Below are 27105 nucleotides of genomic sequence, written 5' to 3'. Positions count from 1 at the left end.
ACAAAATATGGCATATACAGGGTGTTTCAGAAATACCTCCCGTAAATACAGGGGGTGATAGTACGACAAAAAATAAGAATCTTTTGTCTTATGAACTATATGTTTATCTCCTCTTGTTTTCGAGATACAGAGCGACAAAATAAAATTTTTTAAATATAATTTTAACGAAAATTTCCAAACTGCGAAATATTTTTATGAAATTTGGTATTCCGGGATTTTTAAAGATGCCAAATACACTGGTCTATTATTTTTTGGATATTTCAAAGAGGGCGCTATGCTACATTCCTATTACATTTTAAGTTCTAATTTTTTTAACGTTAGGTTTTTTACCATGTACAATTTTATTTTCTAAAAATAATGTACTCTATGTTAGAACTTCCTAATGTGGACGGTTTTCGAGAAAAAAGGCTTTTAATGAAACTCTTACATTATTACGGTGTTTAAAATAAGTGACTTTTCTCAAAGTAGGCTTATGTCAAAACTTATTGATGGATGCCTTATAAACAACGCATACATTCTTAATAATATTTTAAACTCTAATTAACTTTATATCATATATATATATCAATTTTAGTGACTGTAATTAGTCATTACTAGTCACTAAAATCACTAAAATTTTGATATAAAGTTAATTAGAATTTAAAATATTACTAAGAATGTATGCGTTGTTTATAAGACATCATTAAGTTTTGACATAAGCCTACTTCGAGAAAAGTCACTTATTTTATACACCGTAATATTGTAAGAGTTTAAAAAGCCTTTTTTCTCGAAAACCGTCCACATTAGGAAGTTCTAACAAGAGTACATTATTTTTAGAAAATAAAATTGTACATTAGAAATTGGAGTCCGAATAGTAAAAAACCTAACCTTAAAAAAATTACTACCTAAAATGTAATAGGAATGTAGCAAAACTAACGCCCTCTATGAAATATTCAAAAAATAATTGGACCAACGTATTTGGCATCCTTAAAAACCCCGGAATACCAAATTTCATAAAAATATTTCGCACCGTTTGGAAATTTTCGTAAAAATTCTATTTAAAAATTTTTATTTTGTCGCTCTGTATCTCGAGAACAAGAGGATATAGACATATAATTCATAAGACAAAAAATTCTTATTTTTTGTTGTACTATCACCCTCTGTATTTACGGTAGGTCTTTCTGAAACAGCCTGTATAAAGGACAAATATGTGCCAAATCGAGCAACATTTTCAAACGACAACTATTCACAGAATACGAATCAATCACGATGTCCCGGTTGATTTTCCAGCTTTAAAATGGAATGGATTTTAATTGAAAACCAAAAAATAGAAGAATTTGGGTCAAGAAGTAGATAAAATGAGCTAGATGCTTCAAGTATTATCGAACCACCGGACCATCGTCAGCTGCAGCGGGCCTCAGTCAAAAGTTATGGTACCTTATTGCGTATATTATTATAACGTCGTAATGGTATTTTTTTACAATACAACACAATAAATTTAAATATCTCGTTTATCAGTGTGACTCACGATTTTGTACTTATGAAAAAAAGTATCTATTAATTTCAGTACAGAACAGGTGTTTCGATTTTGTTTAATTTGGAATATGATTTGTTAATCCCGTCCTTTCACAAAACTTTATTACTGCTTTGTCACATGATCTCACATGCCGTCAGACTGTTAACGTATCCAAAAATTGCTAATTTAAGTTCAAAAAGCGTTATTGCAAGTGTACTAGACAAGATTCCTAACTGCTGATATTCGCATTCACTAGAAATCCTCAACGAATGCGCAAATGTGGACGCTAATGGAAAATTTAAATAATTCGCCTTCGAATAAGAATATCCGGAACAAATATATATATATATATATATATATATATATATATATATATATATATATAACTCCTCCTTTANTATATATATATATACACACATTTTTTTATATACACTCTCTCCACGTCTCTTAACGGGCGCTGCACCTTGCTGCACACCGAGCAGCTACGTAATTTCGGCCGACACCGCCGCATAACAGGATTACGCCGGTGCCGCGCGGCGGCACGAAAAAAGTTACTGACCTTTCGAGGAGCACTAATTACGATTCCCGCCGTATATAAAGAGCACTTAAAAAAACAAAGCGAATACGCTCGCGGCGTCTCGGTGGCGCCTCAGGCGCCACGGTTGTTTTCGTCCAAAGACAATACGCACTGGAAATGTTTATTTTTAAACTTACACACATACTGGCGGTCGGGGGCCCACACCAGATACATATTTTGGCGGCGCTCGCCGGATTCTTCCCCTTCATGGCGAGGTGGATCCAGGTCGTTACACGTGCCCCCCAAAAGGTCCGCTCGGCCGAAATGGACGTGCTGGGTAGGCTCGAAAACGGGACCGAGGAATGCTACGTCGCCTAGGAGAGGCTTGCAGGCGATGCTCGCCATTCGGGGCATGAAAATAGAGGAGTTTATTTTAAAATTGAACGGCACCGATAATAAAAACCATACCGTCGCTAGAAATAAAGAACCAATTCTTAATTAACTAAGAAAAAACTGAGAAAATACATAATGTGTGCGCATATTTCAAAATATGGTACAATTTACTGTTTAGAACATGTACATACATACTTAATAGGGCCTTCCTTTTTGACTAAAAATTGAAAATGAAAAGTAAAATTTTAAATAAATATGCCAAATATAAAACTTTTGAGAACCGCTGACTTCAACTATGCAGTGTTGTCAATGTGATATTGCACAAAAATGTTACTCTTTTTAGACGATAAAAACTTCGAAAATCTTCATAAATATATATATACTTTTGGCCCTCCTCTCCTTGCTATTCGCATCTTCACTAAACTATTTCAATGTAGAAAAATAATGAGCGTTTACTGAGGGATGGGCGCCTCACAAAATGTATACACCAAGACCACTTTCACTGCACAGAAAATATGCTATTAGCTATTAACATATTTACCATTTCAGATTCATGTATGGGGTACACAAATATTTCCTATTTCATTTTAAAGACACTTACAAGAAAAACATCGTCCATGAAAATAACAAACCGACGCAAATATGTCAATCCGTCAACATCGTGTTCCTTCTTCCATCCATGAGACAATGGTAGATTCCCATTAAAAGGCGTTCCTCTTGAAGTGATTATGACTTTCCATGTGTATATTTAAAAAATATATAACTTTTTGGAAATATTTATTATTTGGACTCGTTTACATCGCGAATTGTACTATATGTCCAACCTGTCTTTCTGGTTAAGCCACCGTTTACACTTGCACTTCATGCAAAGACGACAAATACATAGCACAATCGATTTTATTCCAATGGACACACCCTATAAAATGCACTATAAGCCCCTTTGGTTAATTAAGTAAGTGATTTGCATGTATTTTGCCAGACTGTTAACTAAAACGCAGTTTTAATGAAATTTTGCCATATATCATTTTGTATGAAAGCGAAACATGTTCCTCATGGTAATTTTTTTATTTTCCTACTTTCAACATTCGAACAATTTTAAGTAAAAAATCTATACGTAGATCAAATTTTGATTTTCCAGAAGATTTAATTTCAGAAAGCGTCATCTTAATTTTATCTTCCTACATTTCATTTTAGTAAATCATTTTTCTTTCTAATTCCATTTTAGATGTTAAGAAAATATTAATTACATTTCAAAATTCGAAAATTCGTTTTAACAATAGCTTCAGTTAAACCTGTTTTACCTATTTTTTGTCAATGTACTGACCAAGAAATTGACCAATTTCCAAAAAAAATACTGGAGTTTCAAAATTTTAGGGTTCTTATTGGCTTCCAATATCTGTGCCACTGATTCACATATTTGTAAACTGTCAGCAACATAACTTTCTGCAATTGTGGCTAATTTTCACCCATTTGCTAATACATCAACTTCTGTATTAGCGTTGCCGATGTTCTTCGGAATTAATGTATATGTTTCAGGATGTGCACCGTGCAATCTTATTAGGAATCATATAAAGGGTATTCTTGCCGACTGGTTGGTTGTAACATCTACCTGTTTGATGGTACGTGACATACTTATCATTTTTAGAACTGTAATTACAATAATATCATAATTTTTGAAATTGACGTTGTCCAAAGTAAGTTTGCATAACTCATCAGAACGGCATGCTCCTGCAATACCTAAGACCCTCATTACCTTCATTAGCAAATATGTGTTATCGGGTGCCAACGAGAAAATCGTTGACTTGTTCTCTTGTAAGAACGTTTGACTTTTTAGGTGTATAGCCGTCATTCTTTCCTTTAAAAATGCTCTCAGCTTGGGGTATTTTGAATCCACGTTCTCCTCTATGAAAATAGTTGACTTAATCATTGAGTATTCACTCTACAAACTTGCCGAAACACCAGTATTTTTGTTCTGGCACCATTCTTTGAAATTTCTATATGCTGGTCCGTAGCACACTTTCGACTTCTCGGGAAATAAAAATTCGCAGGCAGCATTTGCTGCACTTTCTATTTGGAAATCACTCATTTAGAAATAATAATTCAAAACCAGCAAAATTGCAACTTTTATGTAGCTTTATGTATAAAACACCTTAGAAACGACAAAATCCAAACAACCAAGGCGACTTTGCAAGATTTCGAATAATGTCAAAATGAATTGATTAAAAAATGTCAAAAAGTAAAACCTAATTTTTATTTCATGAACCATGAAGAACTGTGGGAGCAGATAAAATGTTATACACCACGAAGCAGTTAAGTATAATTGACCAGTCTCGGACTCTATTACCAGCCATCGTTCCTCTCGGGCGCAAAATCGTCCTCGACTGGTAAATAATACTTACCTCCTTTATGGTGTAAATAACTATTATGTAATTGTTGTTTAAAACCTAATTTAACCTATACACACTTGCATTAAAACTGGTCCAAATTACCTAACTGCTCGTTTTGAATCGACTCAATCTAGCCTAATCGATATTAAAAGACAAATAAGGAACGATAATCTTCAATATAAACGTGCCACAGTTTAGTTAGTAGAAGATTAATTGATCACCTATCGTAAAAATATGTTTACCCAAACGGATCTTTTCCAAAACTACTGTGAGCCAATATGGGAAATGTATTAGGTACTTCTGATGCTATTTAGGACACTGTTTTTCTATCAGACGGTGTTTTATCTTTGTGGGGCAAGTTGTTGGATTACGAGTCCAAATATTTTGTGATAAACGATGACCGCAATAGTCTAATGCTCTTAAACCTGTCATACATTAATTAATGACTGTTTGATGATTTCGATGACTCGAGACATTGTATTTTAATTACTTATTAATTATTTCTAATTCTTATCGCCGAATTTGTTCACATTTTTTCTGCTCGTATCTCACGGTTGAAAAAATTTACTAATTGTATTAAATTATTTGCCTTAATATCAGATAACGCAAATCAGATAACACTTAAAGTCAGGAATATATTTACTTTTTTAAATCGCTCTTAAAAATACGAAATTAACACGATAGTGTCTGCGTTGCCATATTTTCTATAAATTTCCTGATAACTGTTTAGCTGCGGCAGAGTTCAACGTTCTTAATATTGATTTATTTCAGTGAAATGTCGTGTAGTGGAATGGTGACAGTGGTGATTTCAGATATTCTAGATCGTTACTTGTGTCTCTACACCTGCCATGAAAAATATGCGCTGGTACTTTACCATTGAAAAATGGCGGCGTTATTATAATTACATAATATTAAATAATGATATGTCTTAGAAGTATAAACTCGGCGAAAAAAGTTAGGCTTGATGCTCTAAACGATTGAGTATTTATGGTTTTTGTAAGAGAAATTTTGTAAATTTTCTGTAATAATCAATTAAAAAATTTAAAACATAAAATGGAATTGATTAACTAAGAACCGGAAAAGAAGTTCCTTGGAATTTCGTTTATTTGATTTATAACTTCAACACCAAACTATACTCCAGTGCCAATACGATTCCATGGGTGTATCATTTTAAAGGGTTTCAAAAATTGTTTTTTTATACACTATTTCCACATAGAGAAGACATAAAATGATATTATCATTTGTGGTTTAATTTATTTATAACTGTATTGCCTATTATTTGGGCATACTGGAGTGTAATCGATTAAATTGACAAAACGTTTTGTTAGAATAGTAGGTACATATTGAACCTCTATATCTACGAAGACAACTGAAGCAATAAGAATGAAGGAAATTCTCTCTACGCAGTCTGGTAACAGCATGTGACATCTTTTAAGAGGATCCGTCAAAGTGAAAACCAGATGCATTTTTCCAAAAACCTCTTCTAATTTTAACGCCACTGTATCGAGTTTGAAATCCACTTCGATCTGCAGTTCTGGCAAATATGTATATGGAGGTTTCGAGATAAAGTAGTAAAAATTGCGGTTTGATTTATTTATGACTGCTGCCTGCTATTTTGGCACTGGAGTACAGTTCCTAGATTCTTTCGGCCTGTGTACACTGTAAATTTATATGGATGTATATGTAGACGACACCACGCCCTAGCAGGTCGCCCTGAGGGTCTGAGAGGCGCGGGGACCACTTGGGGACCTCTTGTTGGTCACCTTGAGTGAGGCCCGCTAGAGAGAGCGGCCACCGCGACTTATGATGTCATATACACTCACCTACAGATCGAACAGCGTTTCATTTATGAAATAGTTAAATTTTACAACATATTTTTTAGGAAAACTGGACAGTGCCTCGTTTTAAGTCCGCCGGAATGAAATATATGAAACTGCGATGCGATACCTATGTAATCCATTAGGTCTACGTGTATTATTAGGTTTCGTAGATATCTATGTATGTCCATGTCAAAGTTTGGGCAATTTGGCACTGCGTTCTTCGTCACCAATAAAGGAACTTCTGAAGAATAAAAACATATTGTAGCACTATTTTGATGTGTAAAGTATGTTAGAATAATTCTATACAATGATTCCTTCAACAATTGACAGCATCACATTCTTCTCGAAGATATTTGCAAATATTTGACAAAGGTGGAAATATATGTGGATTTCAACCTTGATACTGTAGTCATCTACATATAAAATTTGTGCAAAATCTAATTTATGACGTTGGGATTAAAAGAGGTTTTTGGAAAACAATTTTCTGGTTTAGTTTTTACTTAGACGAATCCCCTAAAAACATTGTCACACGCTGTAACCAGATTGCATTGAGAATACCCAAAAATCGGTGTGAGTGAAAGCAATAAAGGTACAGAGTGAATCTATTGAGTGAATCTATTGAGTGAATTTATTGAGTACATTTTCACTCAATATTGAGCATTTTGATAATTTTACTTATTTGTGAGAATATTTGAACTAAAACTGAGTACTTTCACTCAAATATAGATACTCCTTAAATAAATTCTTCACGTAAACTCGTATTTGGTGCACTTGTAGCTAAATCGGGGTAAATGTCCTCATTATTGAGTAACCCCGCCCCATTCGATGATTGTCGTGCGTAATCTTTGTCTATTCCCGTCGTCCCCATTAGGTCAATAGGTCTTGTGTATGGCGGGTAGTGCTGGACAAAGGTCCGTTAATTCGGTTATTTTGGTGAGCTCTGGACCTTACTTCAAATCTAGATCATATTAGAGAAAAAGTCAACTCTTAATTGGTTTTGCATATTCATAATAGAGTCAAGAGTCACTCACTTGATAGTTAGCGGATTTGAGTAAAATTCACTTGCAATAGTCTGACATAAAATTTTAGTTGTACTATCAGAGTGAAAATTTCACATAGTCGGGTGTGGACCCAAATTGATACATTATTGATTAAAATTGGGTGAATGTGATCTAAACTGGTTCAGTTGTCCTTCAATATGTAGAATTCCCAATCAAGCGTCAATTTATTCGAAAATATTCCAGTGTGGCAAAATAGCAAACAATAGTCATAAATAAATCAAACTACAATTTTTACTACATCTTAATCTGATAAAATACTGGTGTTCAAAAAGAGAGAGCTGATGTAGCGTTTGAATTCCCGCCCTGTCTCAATTTCTTGCTGAGGCATGGCGTGTCAGTGCGTTTCATAAGCGTACAAATCTAGTAAGGTAGAGGTAGGTAGAGTACTCGTAAATTCACGAATATAACAGATCAAATATGTTGTATATAAACGATGTGTATAAAGGAATTCGAGCATGAAACGCGGATAGAAAATGTCTGTTAGATGTGACTATCGACACTATCGTATGTTAAAAAGTAGTGAAAGTGTAAAACAGCAAAAAAAAGAAAACTACGTGACAAGAAAAAAATTGACAAAGACATTAAATATACGATCCATAGGGAGATTCATGGATTTTTAAATTAACTTTAAATATCAAAGGAAATACAAATTACTTACTATACATGAAATGGATTTAGACTTATAAATAGACTTTTCGCAAGGACGAGCCACTTATCCAGTTGGCGCCTCTAAAAGAAAAGAAGAAATAAGTGTACAGAGGTAGATTTTTGCCTATAAGGACAAAATTGCTGCTTTGCTGCTTTCTTATATAAGTATAAAAAAGTACCTACCTACCTACTGGTCATTTGGATATACCAAGGTGAGTATAAATTTGCAAGGACAACTTAGTTTTTACCAAAGTCAACATATCTGTTTGTTGTTCTGTCTGACATTTTTTTAAAGACTCTAAACTGATACGCCCATGGAATCGCCTTTCCCGTCGCATGGATCTGTATCAGAATGAGTCATTGCTTACTATTTTGGCACTGGAGCATAAAATTTGTGTAATTCAAGTTCGAATTATCCAAGTTCAGGCTATACATAGTATAAGTTATAATTATTAAGACAAATTATCAAACATCAAATATCGGTTGGAATGGGAACAAAACAACTCAAGAAGAGTACTTGAAGAATACACAGCCTTGCAGTTACGTATCCAGCACTATGAAAACCGTATGACGCAAGAATGTATATTTAACTGATACATTTTTAATTCTTTACTGTAATTAATTACCGCCATTAGTTGGAACTTTAATTAGTTTTCATTAAATCTTTATCGGGAGCTAAAAATAGCAATTTGAATATTTTCAAAATAAATGTCATCATACCCACAAAAATAGAACGTTTTCACCAACAACCAATCGCTCGCTGTTAAATATACGTTTGACCACGTTCGGACTCTGTTTTACTCGGCTCAATAACTACATACAAACAAACACTGATAACTCTTCATCTGATAAAACTGCAAGGTTTCGGATTGCAAACCGCCGCGTATCATGCGGAATAATAACCCGGCCAATGTGAGACCATTCCAATTAGCAACATTTTATCCGGTATCGCGACTAATGCGCCGCTTGCATATGCTGCGCACACATACGCCATCGGTATGTTATTAAATTTATGGCTGAGACAGTCCGGCTCTTTAATATTCCAAGCTGTCGTGTGGACGTTAGCTGCGTTTTAAAGGAAAAGGGGAAAAAATCAACATACCTCCGTTCGTAGTGAGTGAACCTGGGTAGGAATCTCTGCATACGAGAGGTGCCTCGCTGGGGGCCCGATCTGAAACAAAAAGTCGTGCGATGAATGCCGCCAATCGATAGAAGCGTCACTAAGAAACAATTTTAATACAACAAAATGGCTGTGGAATTATTTGGGTTACTTATTTGTTTGTCCCGATTACCCCCACTAACTAGCGGACGATACCGCCTAATTATAAGGCCTCAACGTTTCGCAGGTGACGTCACTAATTATGTAGAGATTGTTCAATACCAAACTACTTACTACCGAAGTTATGGAACAATGACAACTCCATTCAAAATCTAGTGAAATAAAATAGGTAGTTCTAAACAAATATGTATAAACCCGTAGCTATATAGGGTGTTCTACAAGCTCTATGACTAACTTTGGCAAATGGTAGCTGGGTTATCTCTCAACTCTCTTTTTTTTTGGAAAATTATGAATTTATACTGTTCTAGCCAACCTTCCGAATGAGTTTTATACATAATTTTCGTTGTGATGTGCCAATAGGCGGTTATATTCCGGACCATTTTTCGTCACTCTAGGACAGCTTGCGTACAAAAAATAATACAATTGCTAGACAGTACCCAACACGACGAAGTATCACGCTAAATATTCCCTCAGAAAACTTACTCAAAAAAACAAACAACCGTGTAAATAAACAACAAACGCTAATGCAGTTACTGCCGGCTCGTGTTGCAACAACAAAAACCTTTTATTTCTATTTCAGTCTTCCGTACGTCATTGTTTCATAGGTATGTAATACGCGACGACGTTATCTCGTCTTGGCCGGATACCTTGGCATGTACAGGGAAAGTTCGGTGGACTTGGGATTCCTGGAGCTGAATGGGAACTTTAAACAGAGTTGGTTCTTGTTCTTCGTACCACCACCAATGTTTTTTTAAATTCCTCTTTCTCTTAATGTCGCTTGTGTACATGGTGACCCAAAATTAGCGCGTGATATTTTAGCAACGCATTCTACGGCAAAAAATAGGAAAAAAACCTTTTTATGAAAGTAAACTGCAAATAAGTCTAAACCAGTTCTGTTGTTTCCAGTTTCTTCGTCAATTGATTGAAGCTAGTTATCGCAATTAATGTATTACATGTTCCACTATAACTTGGTCAATTACTTGATCGATTTGTTATGTCAAAAATTGGTAATTACAATTTGATTTTTATAAAGTCATTGTACCTGTCAGTCCATGATGAGTATTTAATACGATAAGATAAATCACGGCGACGAACAAGTAGATATGCTCTTGATTTACAGGTTTTGTTAAGAAATAGTCGGAAAATGTCGGCGTCTACTTAGGTAGATATCCTAATCGCTGCGTGCCCAACAATCAAACTTCGCAAATACAGAGTTTTTTCAATTCAACTTTGCCACAGAATTAGAAAATCTACCACTGAATTGGGATTTATGTATTATTCAGTAGCGCCTGTTGCAGACTTATGAAACACATTAAAAAGGAATTATTAAATTTGTAGTGCAGTCAGTTTAAGTCGACTTCAATTAAAATTCATTTAACAAACATTGAATACATGCGCTCCTCGTAGCTTGACCCTAAATTTCTAAAATGTTTACAGTGGTGGTCATGGTTACCGTCGCGCAGCACAGAAAGACGCAGCGGGAGTAGCGCATATTTATTACGCAGTTTGAGCTCTGTTTAGTTTGACCGGAACTAAATAATAGAATGAATACATTGCTTTTTTTTCTTATTAAAGGTAATTTATTTATATGTGGTGTAAAATTTTGTTACCTACGTATTCTTTCTTGTGTGTTTGTTAATAGATTGTAAAAGTTTAAATTAAATTGTAAAGACAGACTAACAGTACTTGCTATACAGGGCTGGAAAATCCACATGGTCCATCTGCCTTTACATGACAGCGACAAAGTAAAGCAAAGAAATCCGTGCGATAGACAAGGATGGCTATAGTGAAGACGTTTCATAATCTGAATAGTCACCGCCCGTTTCGGGTTAGAAGTGGGAGTGACTATTCAGATAATGAAACGTCTTCAATGTAACCATCCTTGTCTATCGCACGGATTTCTATGACTTACTTTATCGCTCTCGCGTAACGGCCGATGTACCATGGGGACTTTCCGAACCTGTATATTGAAAAATCAGTGGTGCGAGAAATACCAAACCTTAATAAAAAAGTAATTGAAAAGTTTATTTCGGACAAAAGCAGAAGAAAGGACTTTCACTATAAAAAATAATGTTGAGCATATTTTCCCTACACTTCCGTAGTACTTAAAATAAAACTACCCAATTATATTTCATTTTTTTTACTACTTTATACCTACATTTTCCGCCCTCCCTGATATGGAAGTCAAAAGACGCCACTGGCATTATTTCATCACCTGTTCGACAACATTTACATGTGCAATATCCGGAACAGTGGATGGGAAGAGAACAAGATGGTCATCGCGATCGCCAGATTTAATATTCTATGATTACCTTTTCTGTGAAATCAAAAGTGTTGTGTGTTGTGTTGATCCTTCTCTAATGGAGAAGGATCAACAACTATACAGGAAGATTGTAAATGTAGTACTTTAAGTAATGCAGAAACTATGGAATGACTCCACATTTCTTTTTTTAGGTGAAAGTAAATTTTTGTATACAAGGAAACTATGGCTCTTTTGGCCATCTTTTATGGTTTTCGTTCGTTTTTAAGTTTTACTCGAAAATCGGGCTTTTTTCGCAAAACATAAGAGAGTAGCAATTTGTAGAAAATTCGAAGACGAATCCGAAAATATCATGATTGTTACCGTAAAGCAGTGGGGTACTATTTTATTTTGAAAAATATGCCTGAAACCCCTGTATCTCCGCCACTGGAACATCAAACAATTTTAGGAAACTTTCGGGCTGTCTCGTGGACGAACGAAGCGATTTTGGATATATGTGAATTAGCCCAAATCGGCCTATTTTGAGTGCACGAATCTGTGGCCTTCTGTTTTACACGTACTTATGGCTTACGCCTCTTAAGACTCATTTCTGGTTTCCATCGAATTCGCTCCGTAAATGCCAGAAATAAAATCGAACGTGCAACATTCCGCAGCCGCAGCGAATCGATGTACGCATCGGGTAATGGTTCCGTTTGATATATTAAAATACTTACACTCGAGCAATTGAAAATAAGTTGTTACATGGCGAGCTCAACTTTTAATTGGCAAATAAATAAGGCGGCCGTACAACGGCAACAGAGCCAAGAGTATCTCCTTTATGAGCGCAGCAACAAGTGCGAGGCAGATTCGTAAACTCGAGAATATAGACCGGGAGAAGAACTATAAACAGCCGCGTTAAACTCGAATAGAAATAGGAAACGATCACTAACAGATTACATCCTTCGCTGCTTGTTTTTACTGCCCCTTTTTGTTTGCCTCTTGTCAGGTTTGTTTGGAAACCTCATCCGTTAGTTATCTGTTCCCCGAACTTTCCGCGAGATCTCATAAATAAAGCATAACGGTTGAGGTGATCGTTGCGAGGCTTCGTTCACTTCCAGTACCAACGTCATTGTTCCCTTACGGAGCCTTTTGTTTAAAACATTAAGTTTATTTCCTTCGCGTTGACAATTAAATTGTAGTAAAATTAAAAATTACTAAAACAATAAGATCAAGATTTATCAAAATTATGCAATTTATTCATTAACAAGTAAAGTTTGATAGTTTTATCATTTTAATAAAGTTCACCGAAAAAAATAAATGTATTTGTGTAATACTAAATTGTATTAAGTTTAATATCAACAGTTCACTTTAATTAATTTAAAAAATAATCTTATTTAATTACCTCTAGCCCCTTCAACCACTCCACTGAGGTTTAGGGATTTTTAGTTGATAGTACCAACCACAGTTGCCTATGGTCGACGGTCATGCGGCTTGTAATCATTTATGAAGGCTATAATATACTAAATCTATCTACTTAATACTCGATTTACTAATACTCAGCGGTGTTATCAGTAGATGACGTCATTTATATCTCACCGATAGCACTTTAGTATAGTTTAACAAAATATTTAAAAATACAAATATAACTCAAATGAGCACAAACACGACTATACGTAAAACATTTATAACTTATTCAGCTACTCTGGATCTTCCTGCACGTTTGATATACAGAACATCAGGACAAGAAGCTCCATCCAATTGCTGACATTGCCCACAGTTTTAGGAGAAGTTAGACCTTCTGCGGCCAAGAATAGCATAGCTTTATAAGACCTATGGTGGGTAATAGAGTCAAAATCATTTCATTGACGTAATGACGTATTGATTAATGACGTTGTAAACAACTTCGGTATGTCCAGGATACCAGAGACACGCATTTTAATTTATTGGAAATTACCATTATTTTATTGTTTACATGTGTAATAAAGGCAATTATATTGTACACTTTAGGTAAACTAAATGAGCAACAAAAAAACTAATTTTTTATTTTGAATACAAGGCTACAAAATGCATTCAAGTGAACTTTGCGCAAAAGTCTTGATATTACAATATTTTACGGATGTTTAACCCAATATAACGTACACCAAAATTGTTTCAAAAGATATTTGCACTAAATGAATTTATTTTGGGACAGTTAACACCTTGTATCTCGAAAGCGGTTAAGACTTCTAAATAAGCTCATATAAGACCAAGCACTATTATTTTTAGTTATTATATAAACATGATATAGATGATAAAAGTTATGTGGTTACCATTAAAATTCCTTACAGCAAGACACATACTCAGAGGACACTTTTCATATCAGTCAGATGTATTTCATATTGCCCATATTATATCTAAATACTGTGCCTTCTAAGTTTATTAAAAATTGTAGATTTAGATGTGCCAATGGAAAATATGCATAATTTAGGCACAAGAGTGCCTAAATCCTAAACGATTTTAGCTGATTTTGGGACCTCCATCAAAGATATGGACATTACATATTTTCGCGGGCGATTTTAACAGTTTTTAAACTTTTCCCCGTCGTACTAAACTCTCTAAATATATCTAAGTAATCCAACAATTTTTCATTGGACAAACATACTTGAACTAGTGAATCATCACCATGGCGAAGTATTTATTTAACTAATCTGCGAATTATCTTGCGAGTTATAAGAAACAATTCAATTTAAATGAGGCAAAAATAAAAGGTCGAGAAGGTCTAGAATTGTAGAATCGAGCATTTAAGCATTGATTATTGCATAATAAAATAAGTGCGTATTAGAATTCTACTACTATACTCGTAAATTGAATATTATTAAAAATAGTGTGTTTTAGTATTTAAAATGTGACCTTGAATAAATTACGATTTTCAGATTCACTTCTAGAATCCAAATGCATAAGAATATATTGGGTTGGAAGTAATGCCTATTTTCTTTTCAAATTTAAGATATTCTATTTTTAACTATACAATTATCATTATCAATAGGCTTCATCGTTATTTATGACCTCATCCAGACATTCAACAACTTTCTCGATGCCTCTTCTGTAGAAATCCTCCGATTTTGACTCGAAAAACTTATCCAACCAAGCTCTTAACTCATTGTCCGTTGTTAAAAGAAACACTGCATAAGGAGTTTGACAAAGAGCGGAAGAGGTGAAAATCAGAAGACATCCCAATACAATCCTCGAATGTCCGCCAGTATGACCAAAAGGTCATATTGGCGATATGTGGTCGCGCATTGTCGTGTTGCAAAAGAACGTCGTATCACCGATCAAGTCTTTTTTGTTGAATAGCCGCGTGGAGTTGCCATAGTTAATGGGTTGACGGTTTGATTATTTGGTAAGAGTTCGCAATGAAGAATCCCTTTCCAATCCCATCAAACGCATAATATTGTCTTTCGAGAATGAATTTCTAGTATTGCTCGAGGAGTTGTTTGTTTTTTAGGGCTCAACCATTCTTTCCCCTATTTCAGACACCATTTTTCATCACCACGATGAAGATAACGTTCCTATGACGACGTGTTGATCGATGACGACAGAACAAATCAGCGGCAATTGCGGAACGTTGATTCTTGTTGTTTTCGTTCGAAACGTGTGAGACCAAAGCGCCAAATCGTTGAACTTTTCCAATCGAATGCAGGTGGTTTATAACTGTTTTGTGATCACCTCCCATCTCCTGAGCCAACTCCATTATTGATTGTCTTGGATTTTCGTGAAGCAGTCGATTCCATTGATCTTCATCAAATTCAACAGAGCCCCGGAACGATTTATGTGTTCAAAGTTGAAATCGACCTCTTTAAAACGCGACGGGCTGTTTGTTTATTTATCGCAGCATCACCATTTCCCGAGCAGCTTGAGCGGATTTAGCGATTTCCCCGAAAATGATCAAATTCTTCAACTTGACATTCCATTTCAATTGGATGAATTGAAATGGAATTGAATTCACAAAAATTAAATCTAACAAAGCAACCAAAAACAGAATCTGATAGAGCAATAAGTCCTCTTTCGAGTAGCATGTGTCAATTTTACAATGCGTTTAATTTTTAAATTTGAAAAAAAAACGGACATTACTTTTTTCCCAACCCATTATAAAATGTACGCTTTTAAATTCTCCAAATTTTAAGTGTTTGTCTTATAAACTGAGGCCATTTTGGTCTAACAAGTCAATTTATAGATAATGCAGATATAGACTAATCCCATTTTTATGTTTTTAACCAGAAACCATGAACGCAACATTTGTCCCCTCCCAGGTCCTCCAGTGCCCAAGGTGAAAGTTTTTTCAGAATTTATAATATTTAATAACAGTATTAAATATTTATAAGTAAGTACTAACGCGTTCATTATCAATTCTAATTTTAATAGACACAAACCCATAGCCGAGGAACTAATATGTCCTCGTACACTTTGCATACAAGGCAATTATTTATTTTTTAGTGTAGCAATAACTTCATCAAGAAGTGGTTCCGTATCAGTTTAGTCTGTTCATTTACCATAATGGGACTTCTCAGTGAATAACAAAACAAATCAGAGTACACAGAAATAAACTTGAGGTATTTTTTATTTAAATTATTGTTTTTTAATTACGTTTTAAAAATTAACTGCACATGTGGAAAAACATACACATCTCTGTTTCATTTATCTGAATATTTGAAGCATCGTTACCAAAGCTAGACCAATCTAGGAATTTCTTACATATATTTAGGAATGCCAGTATGGTTTTTGATAAATGCAATTGGACTGATGGAGAACCAACTATATCACGGTGTGGGCCATCTTAAAAGAACAACTTCTACATGCCTCTCAAAAACTAGTCCAGGATATTTTACAGTGAGTTTTCCGGCAACATTTTCTCATTGGATTATGGAAAATATTGGACAAAATCCTTTACTGGTATATACAGATCTTGTTTAAATGAAGCCAAATTTTCAATAGGATATTTAATTATCGTAATATTAACAATATCTATGTGAAGAAGAAAATCCGCTTGCCTTAGACGAAGTTCATCATCAACAACAGTTTTTTCTGAATGTGTGGATTGGATTTCTTGGATGCCACTTCCCTGGCCCACACTTTCTGCTACCTGGATTGAATGAAGATCCAATACTATTGATTCATGTGCGGTAATTCCAAATTCTCCAAGAATTTTTAACCGGATACGTGCGTCAGTGTTTTGAAGCACCAGTCTTGTGTAATGATGAAAGGCGGTCAATTAGTCCAATTAATGGGCCTTTAAATCGCAATTTTGTCAACTTGCCTGAATTTTTGATATAAGTTAGTTTTATATTTTATAGTTTTCTGTTTATAATCAAGGTTTCTTCCAGTTTATTTTCGTTCATTTTAATGTACTTTTGTTGTAATAAAATCTCTTCAAAATTCTATAAGCACTTTGGCCTATTTTAATTTTTTTGCATAAAAACTACATATCACATTTGCGAAAAAATAGAAGATATCAGACTTGTTTCAAATTATTTCAAATATATCAAGTCATCTAAAGCAGATTTTTAAGTGGCGACAGAAAAAAGTTACACAGTAAATTGCTTGCAACAGAAAATCAAGAAATTATCCAGTAGCTTTTAGTGGCTTTTACATATTTAAGGGAAAAAAATCTCTGTTTGAGATCAGCATAAATTTTCAACCAGGAAACATCTCCTTATTTATTTCAAACTTATTTATTTACACAAGTATATTCAAAGAAACTACCCTGTAGGTGCACAGAATTGGTCAATTAAGACTTCTAATTTTGGGATTAACATTTTTCTTGTTCATTTTTTACCTGGGACAGGAATAGTTTAAATGCTCGTCACAGTGACAAGTTGTTCTAAAACAATGGACCCATAAAGAACAAAAGAATTCCCGGAACAACCAAAATGTTGGCTTTGATCATAATTATTGGCATTTTAAATAGTCCCAACCAGCGGCGGCGCGCCTTAAAGAGCCAGGTGATCCTGGCATCAATATATTCCTTTCATAAATATTAATTCTCATTTAGGCACTCTCGCCATATTCAAAACTCGCCGAATGATTTAGGAAACGACAAGGGAAATATTTTATTTTAACGGTTGACACGTGAATGGACATCACGTATTCCGAAAGTAAATTATTACGACCGTAAAACAACAATAAAAATGATCCCTCGAGATTTCTGGAACCCCCCAACCGTACTCGAGTCGAGATATACGGGTTCCCATATAAAATTTTAATACACCATTAGCATTATCGCGTGGGCCGGGATAAAAGCTATTTTTAAAGAGCGGTCCGCGACGGCCTTTGAATTCCGATCGCTGGGAGTCGAGAATAAGCCATCGCCGCCGATCAGCGGCCACGGGGCGTGAAAGAGTACCTTGCGGACCACCTGCGGCTCGGCGTTGCGTAAGTTTCACGTAATTTGATGAATGAAAGTGTCGCAAACCTCGCTGCTGCCCACCATGTCAAATCAACAATACTCATTCGTACTTTGGAGGTATCTCGAAAGGGAGTGGCCCTCGTTCAACGACTCGCGGCCTCTCTCGAGTCTCTCGACCCGAGACCATTCAGCCTCAGCCTCTCTGACCCACTGGGTATACACCTGCCGGGCCTTTCGGGACCGTGAATCACATTTGTTTGCCGTAACGGTGCAAAGGACCGTGTCCTGTTGCGGAACTGGTGTAGTTTTACTGCGTTTGGATTTAATTCGGTACTACAGCAAATTTCAAGAGTCAAATTACGCATTTTTCATTGTTACTTGCTTCATAATCCCATTGTAATTCATAATATAACTAAAATACGGAATATTAAGTCTAGTCTATATACTTTTGCTCGCAAACATACAAAAACGTGAATTTGTTTGAATAGCTCAGTTCCTACCTTTAAAATAGGGTTAAAAAAAATGCGAAAGCTAATAATAAGGTATATATCTGCCAGATGTCCCGATTTTTAACCCAAAATTAAATGTCCCGCTTTTCCCGCTGTTGTTTTTTTTTAGGCATCAATTATTATTTTCTCCAGGTTTGTTATTTTAAGTAGATATTTCCTGATTACGTCCTTTATAATTTGTTTCCCAGATATACTGTGACCATTTTTTTACAAATGCATCATGACGTCATGCCTTAGTATGTCCCGTTTTTGGACGAAAGAATCCCGATTTTTTATTCAAAAGGTTTCAAAATCCCGCTTTGCCCGAAAAAAGAAAAATCTGGCAAATTGAAACTGTAACCCCTCCAATGCCTATATTGGTGAAAAGATAATTTGATTTTTCTATAATATGATGCAGAAAAATACAGGGTGCTCCATTTGAATTTAAGAAGTTTTGTCGGTTTTAAGTTTTCAAAATGTAACGTGAAAAATGGGACACTTAGTATAATTTTCTTTAGGTAGTCTTGATAGCGGAAGGCAGTGCATCTTACGTTCTTTGTGTATTCCGAAAAACAAGTGAAAGCTCCTAGAACGAAGAAAGATATATAAGGAATTTTCGAAACGCTTGCATCTGTCAAAATTTTTGTAAAATGACGATTATCTCGAAAACGGATAGACTTAGGCACAGGGAAGCTTTAACATTTTGACTTATTTTTAATTTATCTTGTCGATAATGCAATAATATATAGGGTGTTCCATTTTAAATAACGAAGGTGACAGCTACTTCCGGTATAACCGGGAGTGCTACGTTGATGGCATTATTTTCATTGAAGAGAACATATCTGATAAGCCCCGTAAACAAAATTTCTGTCATATTGTCTTTAGTTCCTCTGAAACGTTTAATATGCCACTTACCGTGAAGAACCCTGTATATGCGAGAACAAAGCAAATATTTCTTTTATATACAAAAACATTTATAATGGACCCAATCATCTCAGAATGCTTTTGATAAGAAAGCTGCAAGATGAAGCAGTCCTAACTAAAATATGGAAACAAAGAGATCTCTTTGTAGCAGCCACCCTGTAGAATTTTTATTTACTGTGCGATTTTAACTGGATTTTTTTTAGATGTAGAGCTTGATGAAGTGTGCTTTGTAAAGGAAAATGAGCGTGATCCCACAAAATCCAAGATGTACCACGTCCGTTTTTTGGAGTAAAATTCTAATATTTTATATTAGGGATTTTTTGAGAAAAAGTATATTTACGCCACTGATTTCACGATCCACCAAAACGAGCCAACAAAAAATTTTAAATAAGGATTCAGTAGCCAAAACAAAAATTCACAAGTATACTTTTTTTCATTAATTTATCGTTGATATCAAGTTGTCCATGAAGTAAAACAAAAACCAAAAAAATTAAATTAACTAAACTCTAGTAATGTGGTATTACAATAACACAGCTCCACAAAAAAAATTGAGAAAATTACTTTGTTTGACTACGTCCATCATATGTTTTCGGGGTCGCTGAATCCAAATTCGGGGTTCATTTAACCCCATCACGTCAGGATTTTTCATAACCTCAAAAAATAGGCTGAAAAACTCAATAAATCCTCTATCCATTGACCACTCAATTCCAATAACCCCATAACCCCTTAATTCTTTAAACCCTTCAGCCCCTTAACCCCATAACCTCAAAATGCGCCCTATACAAGCAACGCCAAAATTAGTTCAAAATTCTTGTCATGTCAAAAATCATAATAGTGTAATTTTTTTTTGTTCTTGTTGATAGTTAAAAAATATTGAGAAATTTCAAAATAAAATTCAAACATTGAACGCCCTGTATCTTTGAAACCAGCAACATTTGCATGAGGCTCAATCGACTTATTTTGGCCACCAGTATCTCCAGCTCGAGATTTCCCAACCTTTCAGCAGACATCCTGTATAATCATGTCTGTCGGGATCGTATAATCAATTTAGAGCTGCTAACAAACCGCTTCCACAAACTCATACGTTCTATAATATTTTGTACCCCTTTTTTAATAAAGCGATCAAAAATTAAGAATTGGTGAAATTCGAATTAAATATTTAAGGAAATCTCATGAAAGAACAACTTTTAAACGATAAACGACCCTTTTGAGGCAACGGTGGTAATGTAACTTTTGGCAGGTGCAGAAGTTAGAAATAGGTTTACGAAATACACACCGATTTAGAAATAAGTTCAGGGAATCTGATATTTAAATAAAATATGACATCATAAAGCGCGAAACATTTCAAAGAAAACACTTCTATGTCAATCCAGTGCCAAATGTCCGGCATGTAAAAAAACGATGCACGTAAAGGGTTAACGTCTAAAACCGTGAGACGTTGACGGCCGTTTATCCCGTTTAAAAAATCAAACAGTGCCTAAGAAAAACTCAGAGTGGGAACAGACTCCGTCCAAAGTTCAAACACCTGGCGAGTTGATAATAAAAGGTAGCGAAATAATCTGGTGTACACCGAAATACCGGCACATTTCAGCCAGGGCGCTTGCCAAGTTTCTGATGCAACAAATTGGTTGTGATCGCGTACTTATTGCCCGAAGGATGCAGTCATACTTAATTTTGAAAGTCGCAGCTAATACCCAAAGATAAGAGGAATAATGTTGGAATTCAAATGCAACATAATCCAGTACTTCATGTTTATGGAAACAGAAGCAGGACAATTTACGTGCCATTCTATTGACAATATAGACAGAAATAATACATCTATATGATTTTACATTTATACGATATTCTTAGAATTCTTGACTCGCCAGCAGCAGTTGTGATTATGATCTGATAATCAAGTCGAATTTGCTTAAATAAATTTCAGGTTGCTTTTCAATTAAATCAATTCGGTGGAAGCAAATTGAGTACGATATGCAAAAGCATAACCACCTTGAACTTTAACAACATGGTTTTCCAAGTCATAATTGTTTGAAAAACGATACCAGCCAACATTTCTAAGAAAGACTCTACCTAGTATGTAATGTGTAGTAGACAGTTTGTCGCACAAACATGCTACTGGTTTACCGACAATAACGATAGATCGCAATTCATTCACGTATAATGGTTGACCAGAATAAAATGGAAATTTTCTGCTGGAATATTTTTGCCTCATAAAATACAGGGTGTTTTTGGAAGTGAGGTTTTATTTTAACAGCACCTGTTACTCTCAATACAGACTAACAGCGTATTAAAAAAACTTGTTTGGAATACATGTCCTGTATCTACACTGAAAGAAATTCCTTATTTGAATTCTAAACGCCGTTAATAAGAACATTATTCTAGAGAAACAGTTTAATAAGCCCATATGACATGTATATAGCATTGTAATTAGAAAAAAAGCGAAAAAAGACATATACAGGATATTCCATTAAAAAAATTTTGGTTTAAGTCTCTGAAAAATGCAACATTGCATTGCTTTTTTATACATATACTTTGATCCCAAGAAAATTTCCATAAACTTAGGTTTTTACCATTTTATCCTAGAAGAAAAGCAAAAATATACGGGGAGTAGAATGTGAAGTAACCACAATATACAGTGTGTACTGTACTCTAGTAAACTTTTTTATTCATGATTTTTCGAGAAAAATTTATTCTTGATTAAAAGCTTTACATATCTTGGAAACCATGGGCAGTAATCTAATATGCAATAAAACATACAGGGCGTTCAAAAAATTTCAAGATGTGAAATTTTTCCTAAGCAAAGTGCCTTTAATTTTTGTTTTCATTAAAAACTGTATTTAACAAAGTTGTTCGAGAACTCAAGAAATGCTTAAATACGGGGTTTAGTCAAACAAAAGAAGAATAACATTTTGCAAATAAGAAGACGCGATTTTTAACTATCTTACTTAAAGCAGACAGAAATTGTAAAAAATAAGTAAACTATTATTTTAAATTTAATATGATACAAAAATAGTTTGGTAGAACAATTTCCGGGTTGGTTGCCACGTCATCGGTTTAGGTTTTTTGACGTTTCGAGACATATCGCTCTCTTCCTCAGAAGTAACTCTGAAAGTTTTCGAGTTTTTGAAAAAATCGATATGTCTCTCGAAACGAAAACCGATGACGTGGCAACCGGCCCGGATATTGTTCTACCATTAAAAACTGCCACGGTAGCCTGCAAACCAAATAAAAGTAGCTTTTCTAGTTAAAAAATAGAAATAAAAATTAGAACTGGAATTAACAACAAGCAAGTTCTATTCAACTTGTAAACGTTCAAGTAATACACATTTTTCTAATCTTTTAAAATCGTTTGAATACACTTTTTGTTTTAGGTATCTCCATAAGAAATAATCTAATGGGAACAAATCGGATGCCTGTGAAGGCCAAGGTATTGGTCCATAGCGTCACATCCACTTGTTCGGCAAGTGAACGTCAAGCCAGTTTCTCACTATAGTAGGATCATATTCGATGCAAAGTAATAAATCATTGCCCGTCAAGGGATCCAGTGCAGTACGGTTTTAAGGGGTTTAGAAATTGAATAATTACTTTATGCATTATGAAGAGATGAAGGGATCAGTTCACGTCTGGCACCCTGTTCCTACAAAAATCCCTTTATTCTCATAAACTTTTTATTTTAAATATAATTTAATTTTTTAAATTCCACATGTTTCACCTCTGTACGCGCCACTGTTGTTTACTTGTTTTTTGGAGGTGGTCTCTGATTTACGACCAAGCTCGCCGGATTAATATTTGACTTACTTCGTACACTCGATGCACCTGGGCGACTACAGCTTAAAGGGGACTTATTTATTTACATTTCTGGATGATGCCTCGTCTATTCACAGTCTAACTGTATCATTGTTGTCAGCTGTATAATTGTACTGGAAATGTACTTAATATTTTTATCGCAATTTTCATCACAATTATGAAAATTATCATTATAGGATAGTATTGTTAAGTTATGCATACAATATTGTTAAATTCTGTACATATTAAACTATTTTTAATTTTTTATATTTGCCATGTTTGAAGACTTGGCAACTACGCAATAATATGTAGCGTGTTCCGCGTTCGTTCTGCCGTAGTTGGCAGAATATGGCGTCTCTTGCTAGAAAATAGTTGTAATTTTAGTAAGTGAAACGTGATTAGTGTTTATATATGTATTTTGGATAAACTTTTAAGATGTGAATATGGTTAGGCAGTGCAGAATTTGTAAGAAATTGGTTCATAAACATCCACGTCTATCCTTCCACAGGTAAGCGTGCTTGAAGGGGACTTTGGAATGTATGCAACTCTGGCCATTGTCGTGCTTGTAGGTAACTTTTATTTGAATAACGGTAACAATTTATAAAACTGACTTTTGGTATTTTTTTTTTAATTTTTGCCGAGATAGTAAGAAAACAATAATATGAACTATGTTTGGCCATTAAAATCAAAGGAAAATGTTGCACCACAAATAAGTAGGTATTTATAGGTATTTCAATGTTATCCCTTATACCCAACATTACAAGTTTTAATCATTCATCATTTTCAATTTCATCTACGACAAAAACCTTTTCAAAAGCATATTTACAATTTTACTAAATGCACGAGCATAAAAACTGAATAAATACAACAGCAAAAATATGGTGGTGGGTTCACTTATACATAAAAATACCGAAGATGCAATCAACTGAAAGTTGCATTCATTCAACCAACCATATTGATGTTCTCCTTTGGGATTATATTTTTATGTCTCACTGAAAGTTTACCTCAGTATTCTAAAAGTGAAATGTGAATGTTTTTAGGATGCCTGGGTATGTTGCAACAAGAAAAAAATGGTTACAGTTATTGGNAATTAACAATTTATTATATGTTAATTATGAATATTTTGTTATTAAATATATTTGTTACACTTACAGTTGGTATTAATTTTGTGGAAAACTTTTATTAATTGTATCGACAGTGGAAAAACCTTTTTCTTGATTTTTGACATCATTTTACATATTGAGATAAATTCAGAATTATAATTGAATCTCTTTTTTATAAAAATACTGAGTAGCTGTTGAAATATATTGACTTAGGACTATAAAATATTTTATTTTGACCCTTCCAAAACGTACCACATTGGAGATGTAATCGTGCGCATCAGTTGGATGAAAATAAAGCCCTCTGCTTTCCCCTTGTCTAGCTTCACCCAACATATGAGACAGACTGTGACATGCCTAGTCCCCTTTATTTAAATGTCCTTGGCGAAAACAAAATTTTCGAGAATTTCCAAATACCAAGTTTTGTTAAGATTTTCTTCCAAAAGTGAGGATTTTATATTTTATGCAATATTACAAGTATAATTTTAAAGTTTATTTGTAAAATCACAATCGACAAAGAGTAAAACAGTAAAAAGGAAAGGTAAATAAATTGCCACCTATTTTTCTAATTAAGTAATTTCTTTTCTCGATCGATGTAATATTTGCTATTGTGAATTTCCTACATTTAAATAGTACGGGTATTCGGATCGGAGTTTATGTGTCCATTGAACCCTTGAAATATGTAATAATAATTGTGGCGCATTAAATCATTGAGTAAGGCATACATATAGACTTTTACCGAGCCCATTGCGTGCACATATCGCTTCGCTGCCATGAGATTCTCGACCTCACTTTATGGATGCGTCGCGTTGCCACGTCTGGCAAGGCCGGCTGCTCGCTGGCTCTTAGCCTTTATATAGCCGTGCGCTGCTTTTTACTTTTTAAGACAACCTCAAGAATTATTTCCTGGCGCCCGAATATCCTCTGAACGCGCGCGATTGTTTCGCAACGTTTTCTAAATGGATCGCGGATTTTATTAGTTGCATTTTGACACAGTTCGACGGTTGCGAATGTAACCTCCAAAATACACTGACAAAAATGGGAGTCAGTTATTCCGAGAATTGCGTACAGGGTGTAACACGGCAGCATGTCAAAAATGAAAGGGCGATTACTTCGTACTTAAAAAAAAATTTCATCTAAGCCTGGTATTTTACTTTTGGTGGAAGCGCAAAGCTAATCTGTTGGGTAACTTTGCATTCTGACATAATACTTTTAGGACCATAACCTGAATAATGTAACAATGCAGTACTGAAAAAAGTCCCGTACGAACTCGATACAAAACCGCAAAGCACAACGCCTGTTGCAAACAGCCAGCGTATCGTTCCGCAAAACTGCAAAAAAACTCTTCTCTCAGCGTACGCACTACTTAAAACGGTACGCCGTCCATTTGGGTGAGTATTTTTAAAGAGCAGAGCGTGTTTTCACTTTCCGAGAACCGCTAATAAAAACAGATGAAATGCCAACGTCGAGGCCTGCTGCTGCTTCTTCACGTGAACGCTTTTTAGTTCTATTTGCCGTGGTTTAATTGTCTTTGAGGCTCGAGAGCTTGTCGACTTTATGGGTCTAGTGTGTGTACAGCTGGAGTTGCGTACATGGGTTCGTCAAATAGGAGAAAAATTACAGTCCATCGTCCTTGTAGGTATGTTTTAGGGATTTCTTTGCTGGCTTAACTTTGCTTTATGTCTCGTACGTTGTTACTTTTTACGGGAAACCAACATTACACAGTCAAAATGTCGAGAATAAGCTCTGACTATAACATCACGATAGATAAAAAAGGTACAAATTTAACTAAGCAGTCTTATCCTGATTTGTACAGAATTCTGCTACTGATAATGATCTAGTACCTATACCACATGCTTAGATTCATTTGGGTGCTACGAAAGAATGTAGTCAATTTCGTATTATTGGGATATGTATATTTTTTCTGCAATGTGAAATTAAAATTCTGTGAATTACATATTCTCGAATTATTTATCGATTTATTTTTGTTGTAAGTTAATGCCAAAAATTGAATATTTAACATAGGTTCCGCTATGACGCATACCCTTACAATCGAAATACGGGTGAAAAAATGCAAATGGTAAGATGCAAAAAATATAGACATTTACCTAAATCATTAATTAATAGATGAGAGAAATAAATTATCAAACATAAAAAGTTCTGACTTGTCGTCCGCCAAGTATTAAACGCGAATAAGTAACGGCAACAGCGCAATAGAGTATGAATGAGAATAGGTGGCGGGAAATTTAAATAAACTTTTCGATACACAAATTAGACATTAGAAATGGATTAGGTATATTCAACTTGTGTTTATTTGTATAATTCAATTTGAAATAATAAAATAAAATGGGGAAGTTTCAAATGAAGTGATTTTTGCAATCTTTTTTTATTTATAAAGTACGATAAGCTTCCGATACAAGAAGTAAAAAATACAGCAGAATATAAACAATGAAATATTTATACTTTACATGACAACGCATATAACAATCTTATGCTTTTTGATAAATTATGACATTTTTTAATATCATTTTTCATTTTAAAATTAACATTTCAATAATTTCCGTATATTTTTTAGAATATTTTTGG

At 34.6% G+C, this 27105-nt stretch overlaps 1 protein-coding gene across 1 annotated transcript in view; it reads right to left on the bottom strand.

The window, feature by feature from the left end:
- LOC108913141 (mothers against decapentaplegic homolog 6) overlaps window positions 1-27105 on the bottom strand; it is a 101110-nt gene that overhangs the window by 43502 nt on the left and 30503 nt on the right. The window contains exon 3 of the mRNA XM_018718625.1: window positions 9424-9492. Coding sequence (XP_018574141.1) covers window positions 9424-9492 — 69 coding nt within the window. The remainder of the gene's footprint in view (window positions 1-9423; window positions 9493-27105) is intronic.

Source organism: Anoplophora glabripennis, unplaced genomic scaffold (genome assembly GCF_000390285.2).
Source record: "Anoplophora glabripennis isolate ALB-LARVAE unplaced genomic scaffold, Agla_2.0 scaffold478, whole genome shotgun sequence".
Lineage (NCBI taxonomy): Eukaryota > Metazoa > Arthropoda > Insecta > Coleoptera > Cerambycidae > Anoplophora > Anoplophora glabripennis.
The sequence above is the reverse complement of the archived record's forward strand: the minus strand, read 5'-3'. Positions and strand labels throughout refer to the sequence as shown.